The sequence below is a fragment of the Corapipo altera genome, unplaced genomic scaffold, assembly GCF_003945725.1.
Source record: "Corapipo altera isolate COAL_440 unplaced genomic scaffold, ASM394572v1 1, whole genome shotgun sequence".
In the NCBI taxonomy this organism is placed as follows: Eukaryota; Metazoa; Chordata; class Aves; order Passeriformes; family Pipridae; genus Corapipo; species Corapipo altera.
Window position 1 is genome coordinate 2,102,358 of NW_020884873.1, and position 24,237 is coordinate 2,126,594.

General features: G+C 37.8%; 1 protein-coding gene across 1 annotated transcript in view; it reads right to left on the reverse strand.

Moving 5' to 3' along the window:
* The window catches only part of PLCZ1 (phospholipase C zeta 1), a 47,275-nt gene extending 39,598 nt beyond the window's left edge, over window positions 1–7,677 (reverse strand). The window contains exons 1-3 of the mRNA XM_027665201.1: window positions 7,533–7,677; window positions 6,845–6,968; window positions 2,825–3,059 (exon numbers count right to left, since the gene is read on the reverse strand). Of these exons, the coding sequence (XP_027521002.1) occupies window positions 2,825–3,059; window positions 6,845–6,968; window positions 7,533–7,546 (373 nt within the window). The 5' untranslated portion in view covers window positions 7,547–7,677. The remainder of the gene's footprint in view (window positions 1–2,824; window positions 3,060–6,844; window positions 6,969–7,532) is intronic.
* Between the last annotated feature and the right edge of the window lie 16,560 nt (window positions 7,678–24,237).

Sequence of the window (24,237 nt, forward strand, 5' to 3'; positions counted from 1 at the left end):
CTGGAATTTCATACTATGAAATTTTACTGCTTAATATCAGATTAAAAGTTTCATCATCTAAGTAAACAATAAAGACAGAAATATTTCCATGACTAAAGAAAGAATACAGTTATTCCTTTTCTACTCTGAGTTTATATTCTGGGGAGTCTGTTTTCCACCTGACCCACACTTATAATTGGTGTACACTTGAATAAAGTATCTGAGCTACAGTGGAGTTTTCTAAGGGCTTATACCTCATAGTTGTCTACTTCTGTTGGAAGCTTTTCCTGAGGCTGGATATTTACACACTCTTTCACACATCTGAATTCTTGTGTCTCATAAATCCAGAGACAGGCATTGTCTTAGTTGAGATTTTGTTGAAATTTGGTTTGCAATGGCCAATGGGATCAAATTTTCTCTCCTGCAAACAAATGCTCTCCATCTTGCTCTGTCTTTAACACACTCATGCACACACACAAAAAAACCAAACCAAAAAAAACCCAAAAAACAACCCAAAAAAGTTTAAAAGACTGTATATCCTAGGAATAAAATGAAAATGTGGTTTTCTTGTTCACGAATACATTTTGGATTACTCAAACTCTTTATCTGACAGATGCTTATACTGTTATTTACAAAGTAAGCACGTTTTTCAAGACAGGAATGTATTTTTGCCCTGTTTTTGTACTGCTTAGCAGAAAAATAGAGAGACAAGAGCAGAGTCTTTGAATGGCACTACACTGTAAATAATAGTGGGATGCACCTTCTTATCCTCAATGTGCCTCTAATCCTATCCATGTAAATACTGAAAAATAAGCAATAATTTTTTTAAAACAGAGATATATACCAACCTTTTTAAAAAAGGTGCATTTAGCTGACATGTTGTCTTTAACCTCATTTAATGACTCAAGACTTCTATTCAAAATTAATAATAAAATGGAGAGATAATGGAATATTTTTGTGAAATAAAACTGACAATTGGATGTTAGTAAGACATAACAGTCAGGTGTGAATCACATATTCATATTTTGTGATCAATTCCATGAAAATGGTTCTTTCTGCCAAAATGCAAGCTTTTAGCACATAAAAAAAAAAAATCTGTTAATGTAGCGTTTTCCCATTAGACATTTAAATTGTACAATAAAAAGGGACAAGTGATGTATTCCACACTGTTCCTGAACAAGCTACAGTACCCTCAGAGAGTTAATACAGAGTTATCTGGCTCAATAGCATTGGAAAGTCTTCTCTCTCTGCACAAATGTTAGGGGTGCACTAAATGCTATAGATACACTTATCAAAGCTGTATATAAAGTCTAGTCACTGTTTTCATCTTAATCTTGACATATGAATGCTATCAAGTTTATCAGATAATGGTTATTACTATTAGCAGACCAGTCAATCAAGTGTCTAAATCTGCCCTTTTCCCTTTCGGAGGACAAGGATGGCTGATGAGTCCAACAGATCATCCTGATGAAGAATATTCTATACCAAACTGAGAACAACAGTTACACAAAATGGTCTATCACAACACCACATGAATCATTGATCGTGTCAATCATAACTGGAACTTTCCAATAAATATGTTTGAGTGGGAGTTTTAGTTCGCTCAAAGGAGCATTGAACAATACAGTTATTATTCCGTTCAGCAAGATTATTTCCAATTACAAGACAAACAAATTTTATCACAGATGAAGAAACAAACAAGAATTTGGCTCAGCACCTGAAATTTAAACCAGACATTAAATTAAGCCTGTGGAAACTCCAGTTGATATTTACAAATGTGTTTTCTAATGGACTAAAGATTTTTTCATTGTTTAACTGTGTTAAAACTTTTAGTTTTCCCATCAAAACAGATAACACAAAATGAAAAAGGAACCTTTTAAACTGGTAACTTATGCAACTACTTAGCAAACATAGTAGTCCTCAGAAAGAGCTGAATATATTCAATAAAATAGTCTAATTTGAAAGACAACCTTAGAGAGTAAAGGCATAAGGAATCACATGTTGTGTAGCTGCTACTGGACAGTAAGTGCCTCTTCAAGAAACTTTTTGACAGAGTGATTCATTTTCTTCTTCCACCACAGGATCAGCATAGATATTTCAGAGTTATTATCCCAAAAGGAACACTTCTCCTTGGGTTTATTTTTTTTAACCAGTTATCAAATCCATGCATTTTCAAAGACCAGGAACCAAGGAAACTGAAAAATTAAACATCGGAGATTCATATTCCACTGAACAAAGTAACAGCTTGCAATAAAATGCATTTAGGTCCTTTTCATAGCTTAGTCGCAAATTTTGCTTCAAGTTATGTTCAGTGAAACTCAGCAGAAATGTTACATCACAACTTGAGGCAGCTTTCAATAGCTGAAGAATACACGTTACAGCTTTATAAACCTCTCCTGATCTCAGAATTCTCATGATTCAGAAAGGGTGATCATGAAGATCTTACATAGGGCTTATTCTGCATGCAAGTCAAGGGGACAAGTCTTGTCTGAGGCCCTACATTGTTAGTGAATGACTCAAGGGACAGAAGACAGCGCAATGAGCAGAGAAGCAACATGGCAGATAAGAACCCTAAGAAAAACAAATTAAAAGTGTTTTGTTGTGACCGTCTGTGAGCTGAAGAACCGAATACGTGGAAGGACAAGGGAAAAAGAGAAATAAATGACAGAAAAAAAGAAGAGAGCAGAGAAAGGATAGCACCATGAAAATAAAAGAAAACACAGAAAAATAATAACTACACAAAAAGGGATTGCTTTTAAAGTAATAAACATGAGGTTCTTGCAAACCCCAGTCATTGACAGAAGCTCTGTAAATAAGACACATCAAACACTTAAGCCATGCATACCTTCATCAATGGGTTCATACTTCGAAATAAGTTCAAAGGCAGTTGTTTCAGTGGCTTCAGTGTAAAACTGTTCTTTCACAAGAAATTTAATGAGCTGGCTGTCAGGGAGAATTTTGCCGTCTGGCGAGTAAGCCCGGAATAGTTCCTGAAATTCAGATCTGTGCACAATAGCTCGATAAATTGCCTTGAAGTCTTCCATGCTAATTATATGTCCTGAGTGTTTGTCAACTGTTTTCTGGAAAAAAAAAAAGCAACCAAAAAATCCACCACAAAAACCAATCAATACAAATATATGCAATGACACAAAGAGACACACGAACCACTTTATTGTAACTGATCATAGGAGCAAGAACCAAAGAAGAATCTTCAGGCAACAGTGTGTTATCAGATCGTATTCTTCAACTTTTAGATTTGATTTTGTGTGGTAAAATATTTTTTACAGATTAAAATGGACCATATGACATAATTAGCATCTAAATAATTACAATAAATTTATATTTAATGTGCATGCAATATTAAAACACATTATGCAAAGTCTCTAAAATGATGCAAATTAAAATAAATTTGCAGCATAAAAGTTATCAAGTGGAAAATATATTTAATATAATACCTCTCCAACAGCAATTTAGACCATATTGTAAATACTGTCCATTAAATTTCCATACAAAACACAGCAACCAGTAATTTAAAAATGAAATAAGGATGAGCAAATTATCATGAGATCCAAGTCTTTCAACATATCAGATAAGAAACACTATTAAAGTTTGAAGACAAGGTATTTTATAATAACCTATGACATCATGTTCTATTCTTAACAAGCCAGACTGGTTAAGTTAGATTAATTATTCACACTTTCACAATTCTTAAATTGTAAGCATACAAAATGTTGGCATAGTAATTAATTTCAATGTTTCAGTATAAAAGCCACTAGAAAGATTAAAAGGGCAAAAGAATTTGAGTAGAATACTTTTTTACCATTTCTACCTTGAACACTTTTCTCAGATTTAATGATTCTATATTTCCTTTAAAATTTTCTACTCAAATAATTGTGCACACAAAATATAAATATTTCTAACGTTTTAGCTTGCATTATTCTTAAAAGTTGCCAAATTAAGAGAAATTTGATGACAAAAATGCTCACAAAAGTCAAGAATAAATGGCAATTAATTGCCTCAATGATTGTCACTGTAAGCTGATCAAAATTCTTAATTGTTGGTTCCTCAAACTGAGACTACCGAAGAGGCTAAATTTCAGCCTAAAACACGGCACTTACTTCCCCAAAAGTGTCCATAAACAGGAAATTACTTACTTGAGCTCTGGCTTTGATCAAGACTTTTGATTATTGCTAAGTTAGATTAGTTTTGAAGCAATACCATAAAACCTAAAAGTTTAATGATACATTACCAGCTCCTTCCAACGTAGTTACTACTGTGCTTCTGAATAAATACAACAGTAGGGTCAGTATATATTAGATAACAGAAACAAGTTCTAAAGTAAATTTCATGAGGCGTTCTAGTGAAAAATCTTACATATCAGTACTTCAGTATTTGTTTTGAGTTTGTGAAAGAGAATAATAATGACCATTTTAACAGAAAATATTTCAATACAAATGCTAATTACACACATTTCACTATCACTGAGAAATTCCCCAAGGTTGATACCTTCAACCTGATTTTTAACATCTTTAAGAAAGCTGCAAATTTGCTCATTACTGTTAAAGAGGAAAAGAAAATACCAACTTATTTTGAAAATAAATAGTCTATCAGGACTTGGGAGATGTTCACTAAGGCACTGGCATGGAGAGAAGTTGGGCAAAAAAATTAAAGTTTCTATCTCACTTGCCTCTTCATGAAATACAGGCAACAATGCTCCACAGGAGAGCTCTTCAAATTAAAGTTATAAAAATCATGTTGCTATAAAAAGATAGTAATAAATTTCTTCTTGGGGAATTTTTATTATTCTTCATTTTATTAACGCACATCAAATGTTTGCTATTCAGAAAAAGTATCTAGACAAAGAGTCTTGAGAGGAATTATATGAAAATGTATTATTCCTTAAAAATCTTAATGTTCATAATTCTGATATTGTTCAAAGGAACATTACCGTAAAATAAACTAAAGAGAACAGACAAGAAAAAAAGCGCAGATTTTTCTTTACAAAATATTTTTTCTATAAAATGTATTTTTTATGTATAACTATTTGATTAACTGTTGATGTGTAGTTACTTACAACAATGTCAGTAAGATTCCCTTTCAGACTCCTTTGTGTTTTTACATACTATTACACTGATGAAATATTTGGACCCCCAAGCTACTGAATACACTAAAATCTCTCTCAAATAGCGAAGAATACCTGTCAGTACTGCTACAAATAACTAGATCAGGCTACTGAGTATAATATGTTAAATACAACTAGATCAGACTTATTCTTTGCAGGTCACTTCCTCAAATAATTACTCTCTTCTCTACCCACAACCTGCCACCTCTCTCTCAAATTTCTGTCAGAAAGCAAAGTAGATGGAAAACCGAGGAAACTGAGAAACACTTTTAAGTTCTCATGAGATTCTCAAGGTTGGCAATTCTCTCAATGCAGTGCAAGTTCCAAAACCACAGGAAGCCTCTTTAGCAAGCGTTGAGCTCATGCTGCCGGTTTTACCTTGGCTTTGACAAGGCAGAGAACAATGAGAGAGGAACACGACAGAGTGAGGAAATCACAATGCCTTCCCTCTGCCTGTCTGCCTGTCAGCATGACATGACCTAAAAGTTTCTGACTCACCATAGTTAATTCTCCTCTGCCAAATTGGGACAGAATCAGCCAGTTGGTTACAAAAGTCTCAAAAGAATCACACAGACACACATGCACACACACATACACACACATATATATAGCCACTCCATTTCATTCCCTCAGGAAAAGAGTTTTACCAGACAGCTATTTTTGGGGGAAAAAATGAGGTAAAAAGAAAAATCATAGAGCTTTTGACTCATTATTAGAAAGGACCTGAACAACATGTAAACCTAGGATGTCCTAAGGCCCCCTCAAATTTGCACTATTTGCTCACTGAGACAATATCCACTTGTTGGTAGTTTTCTTCCCTACACTAAATTAACCCATCAGCAAGTCCAATTTCTAGCTATATCAAGTAACCTTATAGAAATCTCTTAAAATCTTCCATATCTCCAGGCCCAATACTTTCCCTGAGGGTTGGAGTGCAATTCTTATCCATTCAGGCACACCTCTTAAATCCTAGAGAAGAGGTATAGTGAAGAGTGAATGAATGTGTGCTGCATCTATGTTGGTCTGAAGCCTGAGCAGCTCAGACAAGTCCATGTTGTCCTGCTGGCAAAAGGATTTTTAGGAAGTTGCTCTAATGGCTCTGTCTAGGATCAGACAGGGCCATCTGGGTTCCTTAGCTTGATCACAGAAGAAGCTGGATCAGATGAAACAGAATATTTTAAATTTTCTCAGGTGCAGACATGCTACAAAAAAACTGGGAATCAAAACTTATGTATTTTCCACATTACACTATCTTGTTGTGACAAAGAGAAGGTGTTACATAGGTGTTGGTCTTTTCTCTGGCATAATAGGACAGGAGGGAATGGCCTCAGGGTGTGCCAGGGATGGTTTAGATTAGATATTAGGAAAAATTTCTTCACCAAAAGGGTTGTCAAACATTGGAACAGGCTGTCCAGGGAAATGTTTGAGTCATCATTCCTTGAAGGTGTTTAAAAGACATGTGCATGTGGTGTTTAGGGACATGGTTTATGGTGGACTTTGCAGTGCTGGAATGGTTGGACCCAGTGATTTTAAAGGTATTTTCCAACTTAAATGATCTGGATTCTAATGCAAGCCCTTCGTTATCTATTTTACACAGAAACAAAAATTATTTGCTGATTTTGCATACTGTAGTAGCATGAAATACACTGCTCAAAAAAAATTTTTAAAAAGTCAGTGAATGTAAGACACTTATGTAACTGAACTTCTAAACTTATTTAATTACTTAACCTACATATACCTTACCTTGAAAATATGTGTTACATGTGCCTCATCAAAAGGTATTTGCATTTTTTCAAGCAGCCTCATGCAGCCCTCTAAATCAATATTCCCAGTCTTGAAATCATTCTGAATGACAGACCAGAACCACGTAAGAGAAATGAGGTTAAGGAAACTTCTGGCCCACGACGTTGCCTTTTAATAGGGGAAAGAGGGGGAGAAGTTTATTTTTGTTAAACCTAAGAAGCTTGCACTTTGCTTTTCTCATACTCTAGAACATCCTTGTCTTCTGATCTCTGGGAACGCAGCGGGCTCTGAGGCGTGCAAGGAGAGACTTTTGCTCTGTTCCCAAAGACTCTGAGGGCAGTGACAAGAAGGGCCAAAGGCAGTGTGTGAGGGAAATCAGTGGGTGGCCAGGGTGAAGAAAGGGGTGCAGTGAGAGAAGGGAAATGTGGGGGAGGCTGAAGGGAACGATGGGGAATGCCAAGAAGCCTCAAGGAGTGAGTGTGCCCAGCACTGCACCCACCCAACCACCATCAAACTGGCCCCGGCTGACTGGACTGGCTGCCCCCAACCCTCCCTGACACCCATGTGGGGGTCTCATGTGTACCCAGGCTGGATCCAGGCCCGGGAGGAAGAGGCATGTGGGGAGTGTCACAACAGCAGCTGTCACAGGACAGGGAGAGGATGAGGAGGTAGAGCAGCCAAAGGATATCTGTTCTCATCCATGCTGGCTGTGCATCGCCCGCTCCAGTGCCTTCACTGCAGTGGCGTTGCCAGAACCTCGCTCCAGTTCACAGTGGGCTCCTCATCCCACAGTGCCCTCTCGGAACTGCACAGAATGTTTGCTCCCCCATCCTGCCGGGGTTGTCCCGGTGCCGCTCTGGTGATGTCACAAACCATGGGCACCCAGCACAGGCCCCTTCCAGCCACTGCTGCTGCCCCCCCGCCACCATCTTGTGCCTTTTCCTTCGAGCCCAAAGCTGCCCTCATGGCCTGCCCTCACCTGCCATATTCCACCCCTTGGACAGCCCACAGCCCCAGAATGGGCACAAGGAAGGAACTGTTTCCTATTCTCAGCCAACTGTGCCAGTGTCCTGCTGGAGAGTTGGGCCAACTTGTCCAAGGTGCATCCGCTCTGTCCCGGGATGACAAGCTGGTGAGGCAGGAGGCTGCCACAGCAACATCCTCACCCTCGTCCAAATAAATGGGGACACCGTGCTACTGGCCCATTGCAACAATTTAGGGGGAAACCCCTTTCTTTGGCCCTCAGGATAAACTCCCTTCTGAGTCTGCCCACCTGGGCGGGAGAGGCAGCAGGTTCCGGGGCACAGTGTGATGGTGGATGTGGGGGAACATCCCAAGGGATGGAAGCCCACATGGGTTGCCACGTCCCTGCTGTGTGCTCAAAAACACCCCGAGCAAGAGGAGCTGTCTGTGCCCTGCTTTGAGACCCACCAGTATCAGCCTTCAAACCACTGGAACAGCCTTTGGAAGTCAGGCTGGATTTTTGCCTTGGCTCCATGTACCACTGATGTTACAGGGATCCTTTTCCTCCAGGCACGCTGCTTCGAAGTTGCCAGCCTCCATGTAAATGTCAGCAAGCCTGAGAGTGAGACTCTAAATGTGACAGACCAAAGGCAGTTTGCCACAGATTTTGTGAAACTTGTGAAAGCTGAGGACACCAAGTTTCATATTGCCATTCTGGAAAACATTCAGGTTTTGTCAGAGGATATATGAGGGGGAAATCTGTCGAGGAAACTCCCAGTTAGTCACACTTTTAATGAACTGGGATAAACTATTGAAAGATCAGCATCTGAACACCAGTGTCTCCAATGTCAAAGTGCTTCCATGGTACTGAAATAAACCCTTTGATATGGTGTCCTAAATATAAAAAAGAAGAAAAAGACAAAATGGGGTTGTTTGTTTGATTTATTTCTGGATCACTCAGGATAGTACAGAAATTTCCATCAGTCAACTACCACTTTAAAAATAATTCAGGTTCGTAGGGACTGGAAATAATTTACTGTTTGTTTTTTTTTTTGTTTGTTTACTTCATGTACTTTTCAACTGCTTTTAAAGATACTAGTAGTGGTCAAAATGTCAAAGGCAGGTGAGTCAGCAAGCAAACTCTTACTTTCCTCTGTAATTTTAACCAATATGACATTCACTTATGTAACTTCATACTAAATGAAGCACTGGTTATAAGGAAAGTTGGTAAGGTAGGTTGGCATTATATCCAGATTTTTTCAGTGGTACTGAAACCCTGTAAATTCAGCCTTCAGGCTTGGCTTGTACATACCTCTCTGCATGCATAGGAGGCATCCCTAGCACAGGCTCATGAACAAAGGGAGATCAGTACACAGGAGGAATAAATTTCTTATAGCTAGTGCAGAAGATATTTCAGGACTGATCAGGGCTGTGTGCTGGGTGCTGAGACATTACAGAATAAAGCAGTGCTATTTCCCTTCTCCCAGTGTTTCTTACAAAGGCCAAAGGATTGTGATTTTGGTTTACTTTCAAACTATGACACTGATTATTTCCTAACATTTATCACAAGTTATTACAAATGCCTACCACCTTTGCTGTTTTCCATAAATGCAACTTTTAGTTACAGTTTTATCAGAAACAAAAGTTAATTTCAAGCAGTGATGTAAACACCACACTTCTAAAAAAACATTGACATGAACATTTAAACATTATTTTACAAATGCTAGATGCTTTTAACGTAAGCACAAGATTTTGCTATTGTTCATCACTGATGATGGCAATTGCAGTGTCATCTGTGAACATGCCCTCTCACCTGTGGCTTTATAGCTTCACTGATCAGACTGGTCATGATTGCTTTCATTGTCTTGGTTTAAAAACGTAGTAATGAACTATGCATTGCTATGGTTTTGGGGAGAAAAAACATCAAGCAAAAATGCTGTTTTCAAGTTTCTTTTTTGTTAAAAAATTAAGATTTTGCATTCGTACTGACCCCTGATTTGGGAGGTTCCATTTTCTATACATTAGGAGAAACCAACAATGAAAAGGTGTTTAATACAAAAACCATGTTTCTACATCATTCTATATTGTTGATGACTAAGTCATATGCTCAATTTTTATTAATAAGCATGCTAATTTACAAAGCCTTACTGCAGAAGACCATGTTGCAGTGTTTTCAATATTTGAGTGAAACTGAAATAAAGGAAATAGTTCCTTTGATATATAGTGAAATTCTTCAGATTTGCATTGACTAGAGCACATTTTTCATCTGGTTGCTCATCTTTATGGTCATTCAGCACAATGGTTCTAATCCATGTGCAGGAAGATGCTTATCACGCAGGTTTCTTTCCTGCAAGCAGAAAGCAGGCTGCTGCCCTTCTAACAATGTCCCTTAACAACACCTTTTGCAGATGTCCATTTGTTAGAGAATCTGCACCATACACTTGAATAGGAAGAAGGTTGGAGCATGGAGAGCATTTTCTGTGCTCCTTTGGTTCTTCAGAGAAAGCTGCATTACCTGTGGGTCATTTCTCTTTTCACCCCACAGCTGCTACTGAGTTCCATCCAACACCAATCCAGCCCTTTAGTGCCCATGTTGCTGCTGGAGACCATTCAATGACTAAGTAAGAGGAATTTATTAAAAGTGTTATACAACCCACGGATGCTTTAATGAAGATAGCCTGTTGTGAGTGTAGTTCACATCTGCAGTACAAAATAACAGATGAAATTTTGAACATAAATTTAAGTACTAACAGAAACAGGAACAAAGCATTAGAAATTCTAGATTGTGAAAAAGCACTTTATTCAAACACAAATATTGAAGATGAACAAGCAATAGGGAAGAGTAGAGAACAATGAAAAAGGTTGAGCAGTTAGATGACTTTCACTTTCAAGGTTTATTCCACCAGACCTTATGAGATGCAAATATATGGCATTTTGCAATATACTGTTTGGTACTGTAGAACTCAATTCTCTCTTCTTTAAAATGCAGTTTCTCTATGGCAAAATTGTAGCAAAGAGTGCAATAATAAAAATATTTAATATTATAGGATTGCGCGGTCTTCCTATCTTCCCCATCAGTCTACCCTTATAAACTTTTCATTATCCCTCCATTTCCTTTCTCTATAGAAGACGGAATCTGTGAAACCAGAATCTGCAACAGAAACTGCTCAGAGGGATGGAATTTGGGCAGAATAAATGTTCTCATCAGACTGGAAATGCTTACTCAATTTTTGCAAGGCCTATGAAATTTATCTGGGAAAGGTAATCCCAATATAGGCTTTGTCATTTTTCCCTCTACGTTCTCCGGGATGGGCTGGGAATTTTTTAATTGCTTTTGTAAAGAGGAAACTTGGGGAGGAGTAAACATTATGAGAAGAAAGTGAAGATGAACAACTGCATTGAACATTTGACTGAACTTTTACCTATACACTTTTGTGACTCTGCATATCTTTGAGATTTGGTTGTAACTTCTTACTTTTTTGTCCATACCAGGAGGTTTTTTTGTTGCATAGGGAATATATGACATCTTTCATTATCTTTATTCCTAAAATAGCCCTCTTTTTCTCTCTACTGCTTTGAAAACCATTCACATTCTTATAGCTGCTTGTGAATCCATCTCTTTTTGTTGTCATCAGCACCCTGTATTTTAAGAACAGAAATGAAGGATAGGCATGTGTAACAAAAACAGAAATTCAAGTTGTCCAGCTATATCATGCAGTAGGTGTCCACTGCAGCCAGTACAGCATACCTGGAATTGGAGCTCTATCTACTTATTTACAATGATAACTATCTGCTGTTAAAGACTTACTCTGTGCCAGCAGAAACACATTTTCATCAGTTATCTTTCTGTAATATGCTCCCAGTACTGCTTTTTTGTTCTTATCTTTGGTGGTTACTGGGTGGCCATGGTTCTTTCTCACAAGGAGAAGATCATCTCCTCCATCAGTTCAGAACAGTTACACAATAAGGTGCAATTTTCTTTCAAAACAAAATAGAACTTCTGTTGAAACTCCATTTACAGGCTTGCAAACTCATTGGAATCATCAAGTCGGTACAAATGTACCTGAGCCAAATTGGCTCAATTTTTTTTATTTCTGACAATACTTCTGAATCTACCATTAATTGTTGTTGCAAAGAAAATCATCATTTTTGCTATGCCAGTAACATTAGAGCTTGGCTTGGACTTCATCGTCAGCTTACAGCTGCATTAAAATTGGAAGATGCTTAAAATTAGTACTTGGACTGAATATTTAATGTCCACATTATAAAGTTTACTTCATGTTTTGTTAGTACTACAGCAGGTGGAAAACCTATCAAAATGAGGACACTTAGCAAAACAAGCTTACTCATTTCATTTTCATATTCATTCAAATATATGAGTGGAATTAAAAGCTAATTTCTTTTTAGTTTCAGAACAGATAGACAGATCTGTAAAAGGTAATAAAGACTCCAGTTATCTGTTGGCAGAAATCAAAGTCTATCAATACTCACAGTCTTTGGAAGAAATTCATGTTTTCCCCTTTACATTCTCCAAAAACAGTACTAATTCTTTGCTTCATTCATGGAATGAAAAAGGCATTTTTTTTGTAAAACAAAACAGCCTACTTGTATGTTTTCCAGGCTGTAGTCTGTACTAAAATCTCCACTGTATTTCTTACTCCCTATTCCTTACCAAGTGATGGAAAAGAAAGGAAAACATGATTTTGAAACAGAGGAAATAAAGGTGAAGGAAATCCAAAGAACCTTCTGTCAAGTGTATCTCTCTCACTGATCTCAAACAATCAGTGCATTAATACTCCACCTATAGCGAGACCACATTCAAGGATTATTTTCCCTTCTATGTTAAAAATGGTTTAAAATGTTCCAACAAGTCTGAAAAAACAGATTACATGCCAAGAGCAAGACAATTTTCAGATGTGCATGTCAGCATCCAGAAATAGTGGATTTTATAGTTCTTTTTAATGAAAGCTTCAGAGTTACAAAAAATGAATGTGAAATGGTTTCAAAAGTCATTATTTCAAAAAATAACTATTTTGAACTACACAAAGCACACTAACCTGGGATTTTCCAAGGTTACAAGAGGTGTTTGTTACAGAAAGGCTTAGGAATTACCACCATACAAAACTGAGGGAATAAGATACGTAATATTTAAAACTGATGACCCATATCATATTAGGTCATTTATGTAGCAGATTATCCTTGGATGGAACAAGTGTAATCTAATCTACTAATCTAAAATAATCTACTATACGTCCTTAAATTCATACTCAGAAAATGTCCTGAGATTGTGAGATCCTAATAATCGGATCTGGTTGGACTTGGTGGGATTTTTTTTCTATATTACTGTTCCTATAACACATTTGGAAGAAAAGGAAGTGTGGGTCATTTTTTTTTGTAGATGTAGGTATAAGCCTTTTAGTCCTGAATCTTTATACATAAATGAAGTTCACCAGAACTTCTTATGGTCTGGATGTCTCTCCTTAGGGGAATGGAAGCCCAGTGTCTAGAATGGCATTAGAGGAGAACTAGCAACCTGGAACAGGAGGGATCAGGGAAAGGGTGTAAGTGGGGAGATGTTGAAAAATGTAAAAAGGCAAATTCACAGTTGGAGAAAGGAAGAAAAAAGAGACAAGCATTATAATTCCACTGTTCTAGAACTTGAGGAGACAGTTCCAGAAGAGTGGAACAGAAATCTCAGCTCCCTTGCTGTCTTTCCTTCCTTATCTTTGGGGGAAGTCACATTGACTCAGAGATCTCAAATCAGTACTCCAGTATATGCAATCTTCAGCCTCTCTGTACCCAGGAAAGCCAACTGCTCTCCCTGATCCCCCAGGTATCCTAATAGAATGCATTAAAATGATAAATAAATAATACAATAGTCAGCTCTTAATAACTGAGGTAGGGAACAATTTAATTATATGTGACACATGTGCAAAGTAGCCATGGTCCCAAATAAAACTCTCTTATTATCATTAACTATAAGTTAATGCAAGTTTGTTTCACAAAGTTAAAAAGCATTAAGAAACAGGAAATTTTCTATCTTGACTGAAATTTAAAATAACAAACCTGCATCCTCAAGCACTCTACTGAGTTCTTATGTATGACAGGTTTTTTTACCAGCAAAGTTTCATGATCTACCTACGTAGATCACAGAGCAGTGCACCAGCCCTTGGCAAGCCTACAGCTACTTGGGTGTGCTCATCTTCACTGGCAGAAAGCTCATGTTCCAGGTAGGAACAGCCCTCGGGGCAGACTGGTGGTAAAGCAAGGGATCACAAGGCTTTATTTATTCACTTATTCATTGTTTTTCCTTAAACACATATTGTTTATTCTTAAACACAAGAAGTTTAGAGACCTGAGGGAGACAAGAAGACATCGAGTACAGTGCTGCTCACGTAATTTCACTGTTCCCTGACTTTTGAGACACAGACCAAGGAGTTAGACTTTAACCCCAATGTGTGGTGCAGGTCATACTAAGTCCCATACACTCAAATAAGATGAAGAAACATCTTGTCTGTGTCCATAGCCATGCATGTTCATGACTGGAGACTGTCACAGAGGCCCATTCTGGCATTAGTCCTCCAGTCATTCTGCCTGGACACATGGTGGAGTGCTCGTTTCATACAGCTCTTTTTTTGCCACATACTCACAATTCTTTCCCTTGGAAATTAATGTGTATTTTTGGGGTTCTGTGCTGACAGGAGGTTGGGACAGGACTGGGGAATGTATCCCACTGTGGAGATTCAATGGCTGAAAGAGTTAGAATTCCTCTATAGGGTAAGAAAACTATATACTCACCCTACAAGCCTCCTAGAGAGTGGTTTCAGTGGAGAAAAAAAAGTAGCTTTGGTTTCAGATAGAGCCATTTTCTTTCTGGAATGCGATAATTAAAAGGAAGGTGAAGATTAACAAATTATTAGGCACTGGGGTTTTTTATTTGGTAGAGTTTGGAGTTCTCTACCCTGCACTGAAGTTACTATTAAGAGAATGACCTTTGAGAAGCTCACCACTCGGAGGTCAGGCTCACAGAGAAGTAGAAACTCCTGGGTATGCCTTTAACAACTGTGTTGTCCTGTGTGTAGCATGAAATAATTAGGACTCCATTGATCTTGAAGCAAGTTACATAGATGACTTACCTTTAAAACCAGGTATATTCCAAGTTATAAAGGTTCCTTATGCTGTCTTCCTTGCTTTATGGCATTCAACAGACGAGAAAAAGCACTTTTTGTTTTTAATGCTTGTAAATATTTTTTACAAATCCTTGAGATTGTTTTTGAGAAAAAAATTTTTGCCAGTTCACTGAAGATATTATTAATTTTACTTAAGAACTTTATTTCACACAAGACTTCCCGTTTGCAACTTGCTTTTAATTATATCATCATTAGAGACAGATATGAGAAGCACAGTTTATTTCAAGTATTTATTATTCATTCTTGTATTGTTAATGAATCAATGCCTGAAGAGCATCTGCAGTAGAAAGTCACCTTCTTGTTCATCAGCTTTGCATGTCCATAAAAGAAATGTGATTTCTTCAGGTATGGTATTACACAGAATTCAGTACCATTGCTTTCCATATATAACATCTACATGCAAATTTATTCTGTTGTTCTTTCCTAAATAATTAACATTATCTGCTAATATATTCTTTCTCAGACCAGTTCCTCTAGTAATTATCATTGAGTGTGCAGTGTGTATTCACTGAGCTTCTTTCTTTTTCCATCAAAAGGTCATTTTAAAGGCACATCGACAACATGCTTTCTATGATCTGTAAGTCCTGCAAGAACCAAGCTGTTATTTCAGCCTCTGGGCTGTAGTTCTCTATGCCTAAATCCATTACAAAATATGGATTTATCTGAAGCCAATGAAAAGTGTAATTAACATTTTGGTATAATTTATTTTCCATTATCAAAGTTACATAGGCTGCCAAATGCGTGATACAGATTATGGGACAAACTGTGCTTAAAATTCAGGTTTTTCAAAATAACCTGTTATTTCCTGTGAAGTATTCATGGGGAGACAGAGAAGATTAAAATGCATAGGTTCTATTTTGCCTTCAGCTGTTTTCTGGCTCCTCTGTTTAAGTCCCAGTTCGACAAAGTACTTAATTGTTTGATTAATTACAATCATTTGACTATTTCCACTGGGAGGAATAGTATGATATAGGTACCATGATGCTACCGTTAGTTAAACTGGATCATACAAAATGAAGGGCCTGTTAAAGAAGGTACAGAGAACAGCAGAGATGTTCCCTTCTTTTGACTGTGAAGTTTAGACCGGCTTGGAGAAAGTTCCTACAGACCAAGTTCCTGTCCTCCAGTGCTCCAATATATTTTATAAATCAATTTATATTATCCTGCTGCATTTTTTTGTCCTAATCTATGAAACATGTTAATCATAAAACAATTAATTTTTAAATTAATACCTCTAAATCCAGAAATGGGCTGAAAAATCTAGAAGCTTCAGTAAATTAAATGCTAAGCACTTATTTATGCTCTAGTCATAAATAAGTCAAGTGAAGCACCTATCCCATGGATATTTAGACTGTGAGTTGTAGAGAGTATGCTCCCTCCAGGAGTGTTCAATGTCTTCTTAATTTAAGGAAGTTCAACTCCGTGTCTTATTTTTCCAGTGGAGTTCCCTTGCAGCTTCGTTATGGACTGGCACTCAGAGGAAGCACACACACACACCCCTGTAGAAAATGTGTTAATGTGTGCTACAGAATGCACAATTTGTGGGTATAAAAAGAGAAAGATTAGCATAATTCATGACTTAGCTGGAAGGTAGCTGGATCCAGTAGAGCAAAATTCTTTTCAGTGACAACTGACTACTGTTTATTGGGAAAGTTAAAAACATGAAACACTGTGATCTGCTGAGATTCTGCAAGAGTGGGAGTTGCTTATGGGTTTTCAGATAACAGGAGGGAGGAAAGAAATTAAGTGCAGAATGAAGGTGGAAAAAAACTTGGATTTTTGCCTGCCACTAGCATCCTTATTTTAGAACTTTAAGTTGTTTCCAGTAGTGTGTTTGGTTTTTTTTTTTAAAAAGCAAGAATAATTTTAAGAACTCCTTTAGTTCTGAGAATTTCTTTGAGTTCTGTGAACATGTAGGACCAGACTAGAAGAGGTGAAAGCATTTGCAAGTCTACCCCTGTAACTGAGTAGGTAATTCCGATGCCTAAATCCTATTGATATTGGCACAATATTTTTACGAGCAAAATATAGTGAAAACAAAAAGAACTCAATATATTAATCATAAAATTCTGCAGTGAAAAGTGACTTTGACGCATCTGTTCCTGTTTCATTAAACCCCTCATAGGCAGCATAATCCTGATAATTTTAACTCCCCAGATGAATATTCTCTATTTCATTTGCTTCTAAAAGACCAAATTATTAACCATGTCATATTGTAAAATTATCATCTAAAGACTTCATGATGTGCTAAGTAGAAACGAAATTGCCAAAGGCTGAAAGCTCTGGGTCAAAGGACAGTTGTTTGTAGCTCATTAGTATGATGAAGTGAAATCAGAAATTATATTAAATGTTAGTTTAAGAGGTAATTAGTGAGGAATTTATGCATTTTCCAGTATTCCACACAGATCCATAGTCTCATATCAACAGTGGCAGTAATGCTTGCTTGGGTACGTTATTTGCCTACTCCAGAAGCAGGAAAACAATGCAGAAGCCAAAATATATTGCTCAGCATTTGTTTGCTTTTATTCCTTTTACCACTTCTCTCTTTACTCAGCTGTGCAACCCTGACTGCCAAACTATGGTTTCACAGGAGAGCTCAATTCAGTCTTTTTGCCTTTCTGCTTTTAGATACTCACAGAAAATTCCAGTAAAACCTAAATTACCCTTGTGACTTTGGAGCATTGAGCCAGAAGTGAGTTTCCAGGTTGGTGTGACGTGAGTACTGAGTACCTCAAAGGCTCTTTCTCAGGTGCACAAGCTAAATGCTGGGTGATCTCTTTGCTTAGGCTGGTAAAAAAACCAAAGACTTCACACAAAAGACTTCAACTGGACTCCTTGTTTTGATGTGAGGGAATCTGGCATGAAATAGGAGATTCCATTTACCCTTGGGAAGTTGGTCTTAATGCCTTTCTCCCCTCAAAATACACACTGTGTCACCCGTGCTGCATGCCCAATTTAGTGGTTCACCCCGTATCCAGAACTCTGAGCAACCCCTATTTCCTCCTTTTAAGGCAAATTCTGGATGCAGACCTTCAGACCAAACAGCAGAAGCTCGTCTTTGATGTGTTAGGTGGAAAGGATTAAGATCCTGTTTTCCACAAACACATAGAAAGGAAAGAGGGCTTGGCAAGCAGCACAGTGAATGTGAGCATCCACATCAAAAAAAAGAAATGGAAGGAGTCAAAAAAAAAATCTAAGTATGCTGGGGGGAAAAAGAGTGCTTGTTCTTAGAGTACAGTAGTGCCTGACCTGTTCCTGAAAAAGACAGAGAATACAATGGATACAGGATGTATATTTCTATCAGATTGCCAAAATAACGACTAGTGAATCCTGAAAAACTTCAAAGGACAAAAGCATTTCGGAATGCTCAGAGTAAATACGGTGTCCTCTAGATGATATTGTGCTTAAATAAGAACAATGCACACAAATAATTCATTGAAATCTGTTACCTGTTTTAAATAAAAGAAAGGGCACTTGGCACTCAGCATGTAGCCATTTTTTAGAGGGAACAACTGAGGATAGTTACATTATTAAAACAAAAACCTATATGACCAATGGCTTACTAGTGTCAAGGGACATGTTAGCTAAATATAGTGCACTGAAACACCATGTTGCATTAGGCATTAGAAAAACATATCCTTTACTGCATTAAAAATGCCTTTTTACAGTTAGATCAATTTTGGATATTTTCATCACAGTTTGACTACTCCATTTTATACCAGGCAAAAAACTGGCCTCAGGACTTTGCTACTGGTGTGACAAGTACTGATTGCTGTCTAGATTCGGGATAGTACCTTCTACCCAGCAACAATCTCCTGTCCATTTGGTGTTAAATCCATCTGAAATCTTTGTACAATTGATCTTGGTACTGGGATGTCAAAACACCAGTCAGCCTAGTTCTCAAAACAGATTCGTTACTGCTCTGTCTGAAGAGCTTAGACCCAGCCTAACGAGATTACATGCACTGTGGAACAACTGCTGCTCAGCTGATTTTGGAATTCATGCTGTATCTCTGGCAGAATCCCAAGCTGTGCTGCACAGTATAACTATTCTGGCATTGATGTTGCTACCTCTGGGGTCACTGTAAATGCATTTGTGGGCATGAAATGCTCTGTATAGGACAGGGTGGACCTACCAAATAAATTTTAGGGGAAGGAAAAAGGCTATATATACATATAAAAGACATAAAGTGTATGTGTGTGTATACATAAATATATGAAAAACATAAAAACTCTGAGTGTACATATATATATATACACTTTGATATAGACTTTGAGAGGAAATACAGCCAATAAAATTAGGAGACCTAAAAATTTTAAAAGGGCTAAGCTCTAATTCGCATACAGGATGCAAATTGTAGTCACTTATTCAATGTTTAATGTTGTATCATTGAAGATTCAGTCTACGCAGATTCCAGATAATCCTCACAAGAAAGAAGGTTGTAGTGAAAGGCATATTTGAGGAATTATAGAAAAATAAATATATCTAAACAAGATGAACCCCAGTACGCTGGCTACATCTGTATCAGTCTTCATATTTCAGGATAATTAAAGTGTTTCTTTGAAAGAAAATTTAATGATCCCATAATAATTGGTTGACAGCTAAACTTTTTCCCTGGTTGCCAAATAGATTTACAAATAGGCAGTTAAAAATACTGATGTAGCTACTGTATCTAATATAATTATAAGATGTTGAAGCTTTATAAGCAGCATTTGTTGATATCTGCACACTATTTAAAAAAAGCAGCAAATACTATGTTTTTCAGAATACCAGCCTCTGAAAATACTATCTGCTCACTTAAAATATTGAACTCAAAATAATTTTTATCATAGATTACTGTAAATACCTCTAAAACCAGTTACTACATATAAACTTACTATGGCTCATGATAAAAATCTATCCCACATTAAATCTATCCCACTCTCATGTTCAATCTAATTTGTTTATAAAAAGACATCACTTATACAAATAAGGATAGCTTTAAAAATAATACTTAATTTAAAATTTGTTATTTGTATTAAAAGAATATTTAAATGCCTCAATTGTGTCAAATCAGGTGAAAGAGCACTAAGAGTGAATATTTCTTGCTAAAAGCTTCCAGGCTGAGTAAAGGCTTGTGTATGTATGAGTTTTGTAGCTATGACAATGCCCATGTAGAAACCCAGACAGAAGGAATATAAATATTTATTAGAGACATGTTTATCCTGCTTAAAATAGTATTGCATGTTGTCAAAAATTCCTGAGAAGAAACTGTACTTGTAGCATGCATCTTGCAGCCTGCATGAATCCTATGGGAAGCCACAGCCTAATGAATTACTGTAATGATACAGAAATGCTTGTGATTGCACAGATAGAGCAGCGAGGACAAACAGCATCAGAAAAATCAGCTTCCACCCACGAGGGGAATAAAACCATGACAAGTCTTAGGTGGGAGAAGCAGTGAGCCCCTGGGGACAGAAGGAAGCCTGTCCAAAGGGGCAAGGTGGAGCTGATAGTAGAGCACTGGCATCCAACAGGGAAGAGCTGCAAACTGGGCTACGATCCTCATTCCAAGTGGGATCAGTTGTATCAAATGCCCGGTGAGATCAATGACTATACAGTTCTTGCCCGTGCCCACATTGCCCCTGGGAGAGATGGGGGATGGGTGTGTTCAGGGACCATTGCTGCCTTTCCTCATCCCCGTGCACATGCTCCTGCAAATCAGGCTGCAGGGTGAAGGAATGCCCGTGGTTACAGCAGGCTGCTCCCCAGTTTTTCCATAAGGCACATTCCAGCTCATGTGGACTGGATATGTGCTGTCACATGACACAGGAGGAAAGAAACATCTGACCCTCAGGAGAGGCAGCGGCCAAAAGTAGCCTGCTGTCCTTAGAGCAATTAACTGGACTCCCTGAGGGGTGTTTATAAAAAAGAGCACAGCCTGAAAAAAACAACAGCATCAAGGCTTCTCTGAGCCCCTGTTCCACTGTTGGAACAACCTCATGATAAAAACTCTTACTCTTTCTAGTGAGTCACAATTTCTCCTGTTCCTACTTGTGCCTCTTTTCTCTTGTTCTTCCTCAGTGTGCCTCTAGGACACTGGACCTGTCTCCATTACAACCTCCTGCAAGGTAGTCGTAGACAACAATCACATCTCCCCTTTGCCTTCTCTCTTTAGGGCTGAACAGCTGTCTCTGCCTCTCCTCACGCATCCCACCCCTCTAACCAACCTGATACCCCTTTGTTGGACTTGGGTCAGTATTTCAGTATCTTTCTTTTGCTGGGGAGCCCTCATGGGACACACTGCCAAAGGTACAGTCTCACAAGGGCTGAAAGGAGGGGAAGTCTTCAGACAGCCCATCTTTACTGAGTAGATTCCTTCCAGGTTTATGAAGAATCTCCCTTGAAATTGCAGCTACCAGTGAACTCAGGCAGATAATCTCTCCTTTGTTTTTAGTACTCCTCTAAGAGTGCTAAAGCCACACAGCCTAGAGAAATGGAAATTTACTTTTTTTACAATGCAGAGTGGTAAAAAGTTTGTGAAGGATAAAAGAGGGATGACTAGAGACCAGAAGTTTAAAAAAATGGGAGTTGGATCAGGGCTGGAGGAAAATGGATTTTGTAGCAACAGACTTGCCCATAGCTCCTGAATAGTATTCTGCTTTTTGCAACTCTGAATTTATTCTACTGTTTCAATATAAGTCTAAAATTCAGTGCCAAACTATAACCTCTCAGCTTGTGGATAGTTCTCCATATATCAATTTGCCATGACCTTTTCCTTTGTTAACCAGAGTGTAGCTAAATGATCCACTCTTATGCATTAAGAAATATTGACGTTGTTTAAGGTTTCAGAATTGTTGTTTTGATCAGTTTGCTCTTTGGAAATTCTGTTTGAATTTTCTATTCAAAGAACAATATATTGAAAGTAAAGAACTAAGATCTTTACCTTTACATATTTATACTTTCTAATACATTCTTTAACAATCACACATTAGTTATTTTTAGCTTGCTTGGATGGTGTGTTGGTTAGTTTGGTTTACATAAGGGTTCTGTTTGATCATTACCTTGTTTCATCCCTTGGATAAATTTGGGATAGAATTTACATTTTCTCTCTCTCTTTTTCTTTTTTTTTTTTGTTAACATGAAACATTTCAAGAAAAAGAAGAAAGAACATTATTTTGAGGTGGGCTGTTTTAACAATGGATTAAACAGAATGCTATTGCTGTATAGGATGCACAACAGAATGGCACAATTTAGTATCCCTGATTTCATCAGCAGACTCCCAGCCCCAGTTCACTGTACGTAACTGTTTATCTTATATCTTTGCAAAAGTACCTGGATGGTCATTGCAGATTCTCATTTCTGTCATCAATTAACTGGAAGACTGTGGATGGAAAAGAAAGGCAGTTAAACCATTAAACTTGCAGCAACATACACTCTCAGCTTTTAAGATACTAGATGTTTGTTCCAAGTCTCAAGAAGATGGACTATGCTTCAGGAAATCGATTCTCTTCTCATTTAAGCAAAAGGACCTTGCTTTTGCTCCATATCCTTCTCTTTCTTCAAAAAGATTTATTACAAATGATGTAGAAATTCTAATGAGGTTCCCTGAAAATTTAGATTCCCTGAAGGCAAACTCTACAGTGTATAGCCTCCCTCTTGCAGTGGTGTCTTATCACACAAATCCCTAAATGTTGCTGCGGATCTCCACTGTTTTAGCAGGGTCTGTATTGGGGCACACAGGACTGTGGCCTAACCAGACAGAGGAATCTGCTGCTGTACTGACTGCTGCTTTGGCTAAACCAAGAAAATCTGTATTCCCTCTAGAGATTAAAATCTAAAGCCTGTTAATACTGAAACATCTATTCTACATAGTGTTAAAAACACACATAAACTTCACAGGTTATTAGGTCATGTACAAGCAGAGGAGCAATAAATTACCTCTTCTTCTCTTTTAAACAGGTGAGCTAAGTAAAAGAAGTTTTATCACCACAATGTGCCTTGTTATTACTTCCAGATATATCCATTTAGGAATAAGGAGTGAAGGAGATTAAGTTTCACTCCTTACACAGCATAGCACTCTCGGGGCAAAAGCTATCCCAGAGAAACCTGGGGAACAGTCACTTGCCACAGGCCATACTCTGCATTGCTGTGAAACTCTCTCTGAGCTGTTCAGTAAGCTGGGCATGTACACCCTGGCATACCCCTCCTGCTTTGCCAGCTCCTAGAGGGGGAAGGAAATGCATGAACTCCAACCTCACCATTTCTTTCTGCTGCTATTGATCTGCTGAGAAAGTGAGCAAGGAATAGAGAGTGCTCACAGAACCTGTCGGTGTGATTTGATTCTATACAGGGTGTACAGCTGAAAAGCCTCCATTTGTGTTTGAGGAGAGGCCAGTAGTAATCAAGGCTCAGATGTTTTGAGGTAAGAATATATTAAAAGCAATTACTGTAATTGTTGGTTAACCTCACAAGCTGAAAACATGTGACCATTGTCTCATCTGCTCTTTTGCGATGAAGGATTGCTTCTGCTTTCATTCTTTGTGCAAGCAGAAAGCCACCTTCCCTTAAAATATCAAACAACTCCTCCTAAGAAGTTGACTAACTGACATAATTAATTCTCATTCTCCCTTGGGGTTAGAATATTGCAATTTGACTTACTTTGGCCTTGTGAGCCAGAAAGTGCAAGGGGATGTGGGAAAATCCTTAGCTATCCAGAATGTCATCGCAATTACTTTTGCTTGTAGATACCTGAGAGACAGGAATTTTCATCTTTAACAGGACTTGAATAATTAAGTCATGATTTTAAACTAAAGGCTGAAAAGTTCCTAGACATGCTTTTTTGGGGGAAGGAAGAAATGTAATCATTCCAGCAGATGATATCCCAGAAGTCAATCCTTTGTTATTGAATTTCAGCCAGTCTCCAAGTCTTTGGAACTACAGCCTTCCAAATGTTGTATACTCACTTATTATGGACAGTCACGTATCAAATAATAACAGGAATAATTGATTTCCTGTCCTTAAGGTTACCAAAGGCCATATAAAATATATGAATGTCTTTCATCAGCTTTTCAATTTTTCAGTTCCTAGGGGTTCCTATCCAGAGTATTTTATCTAGCACCGCTGTCAAAGTGGTGAATGAGTCTCCACTATTCATAAGGCAGGTGACGTCATGCTGTTCTGAACACTGAACAGAAGGTTGAAGCAGAACACTAATCTTACTTGTTTCTGTCTTCCTGGCTCCTTTTACAGCACCTCTGT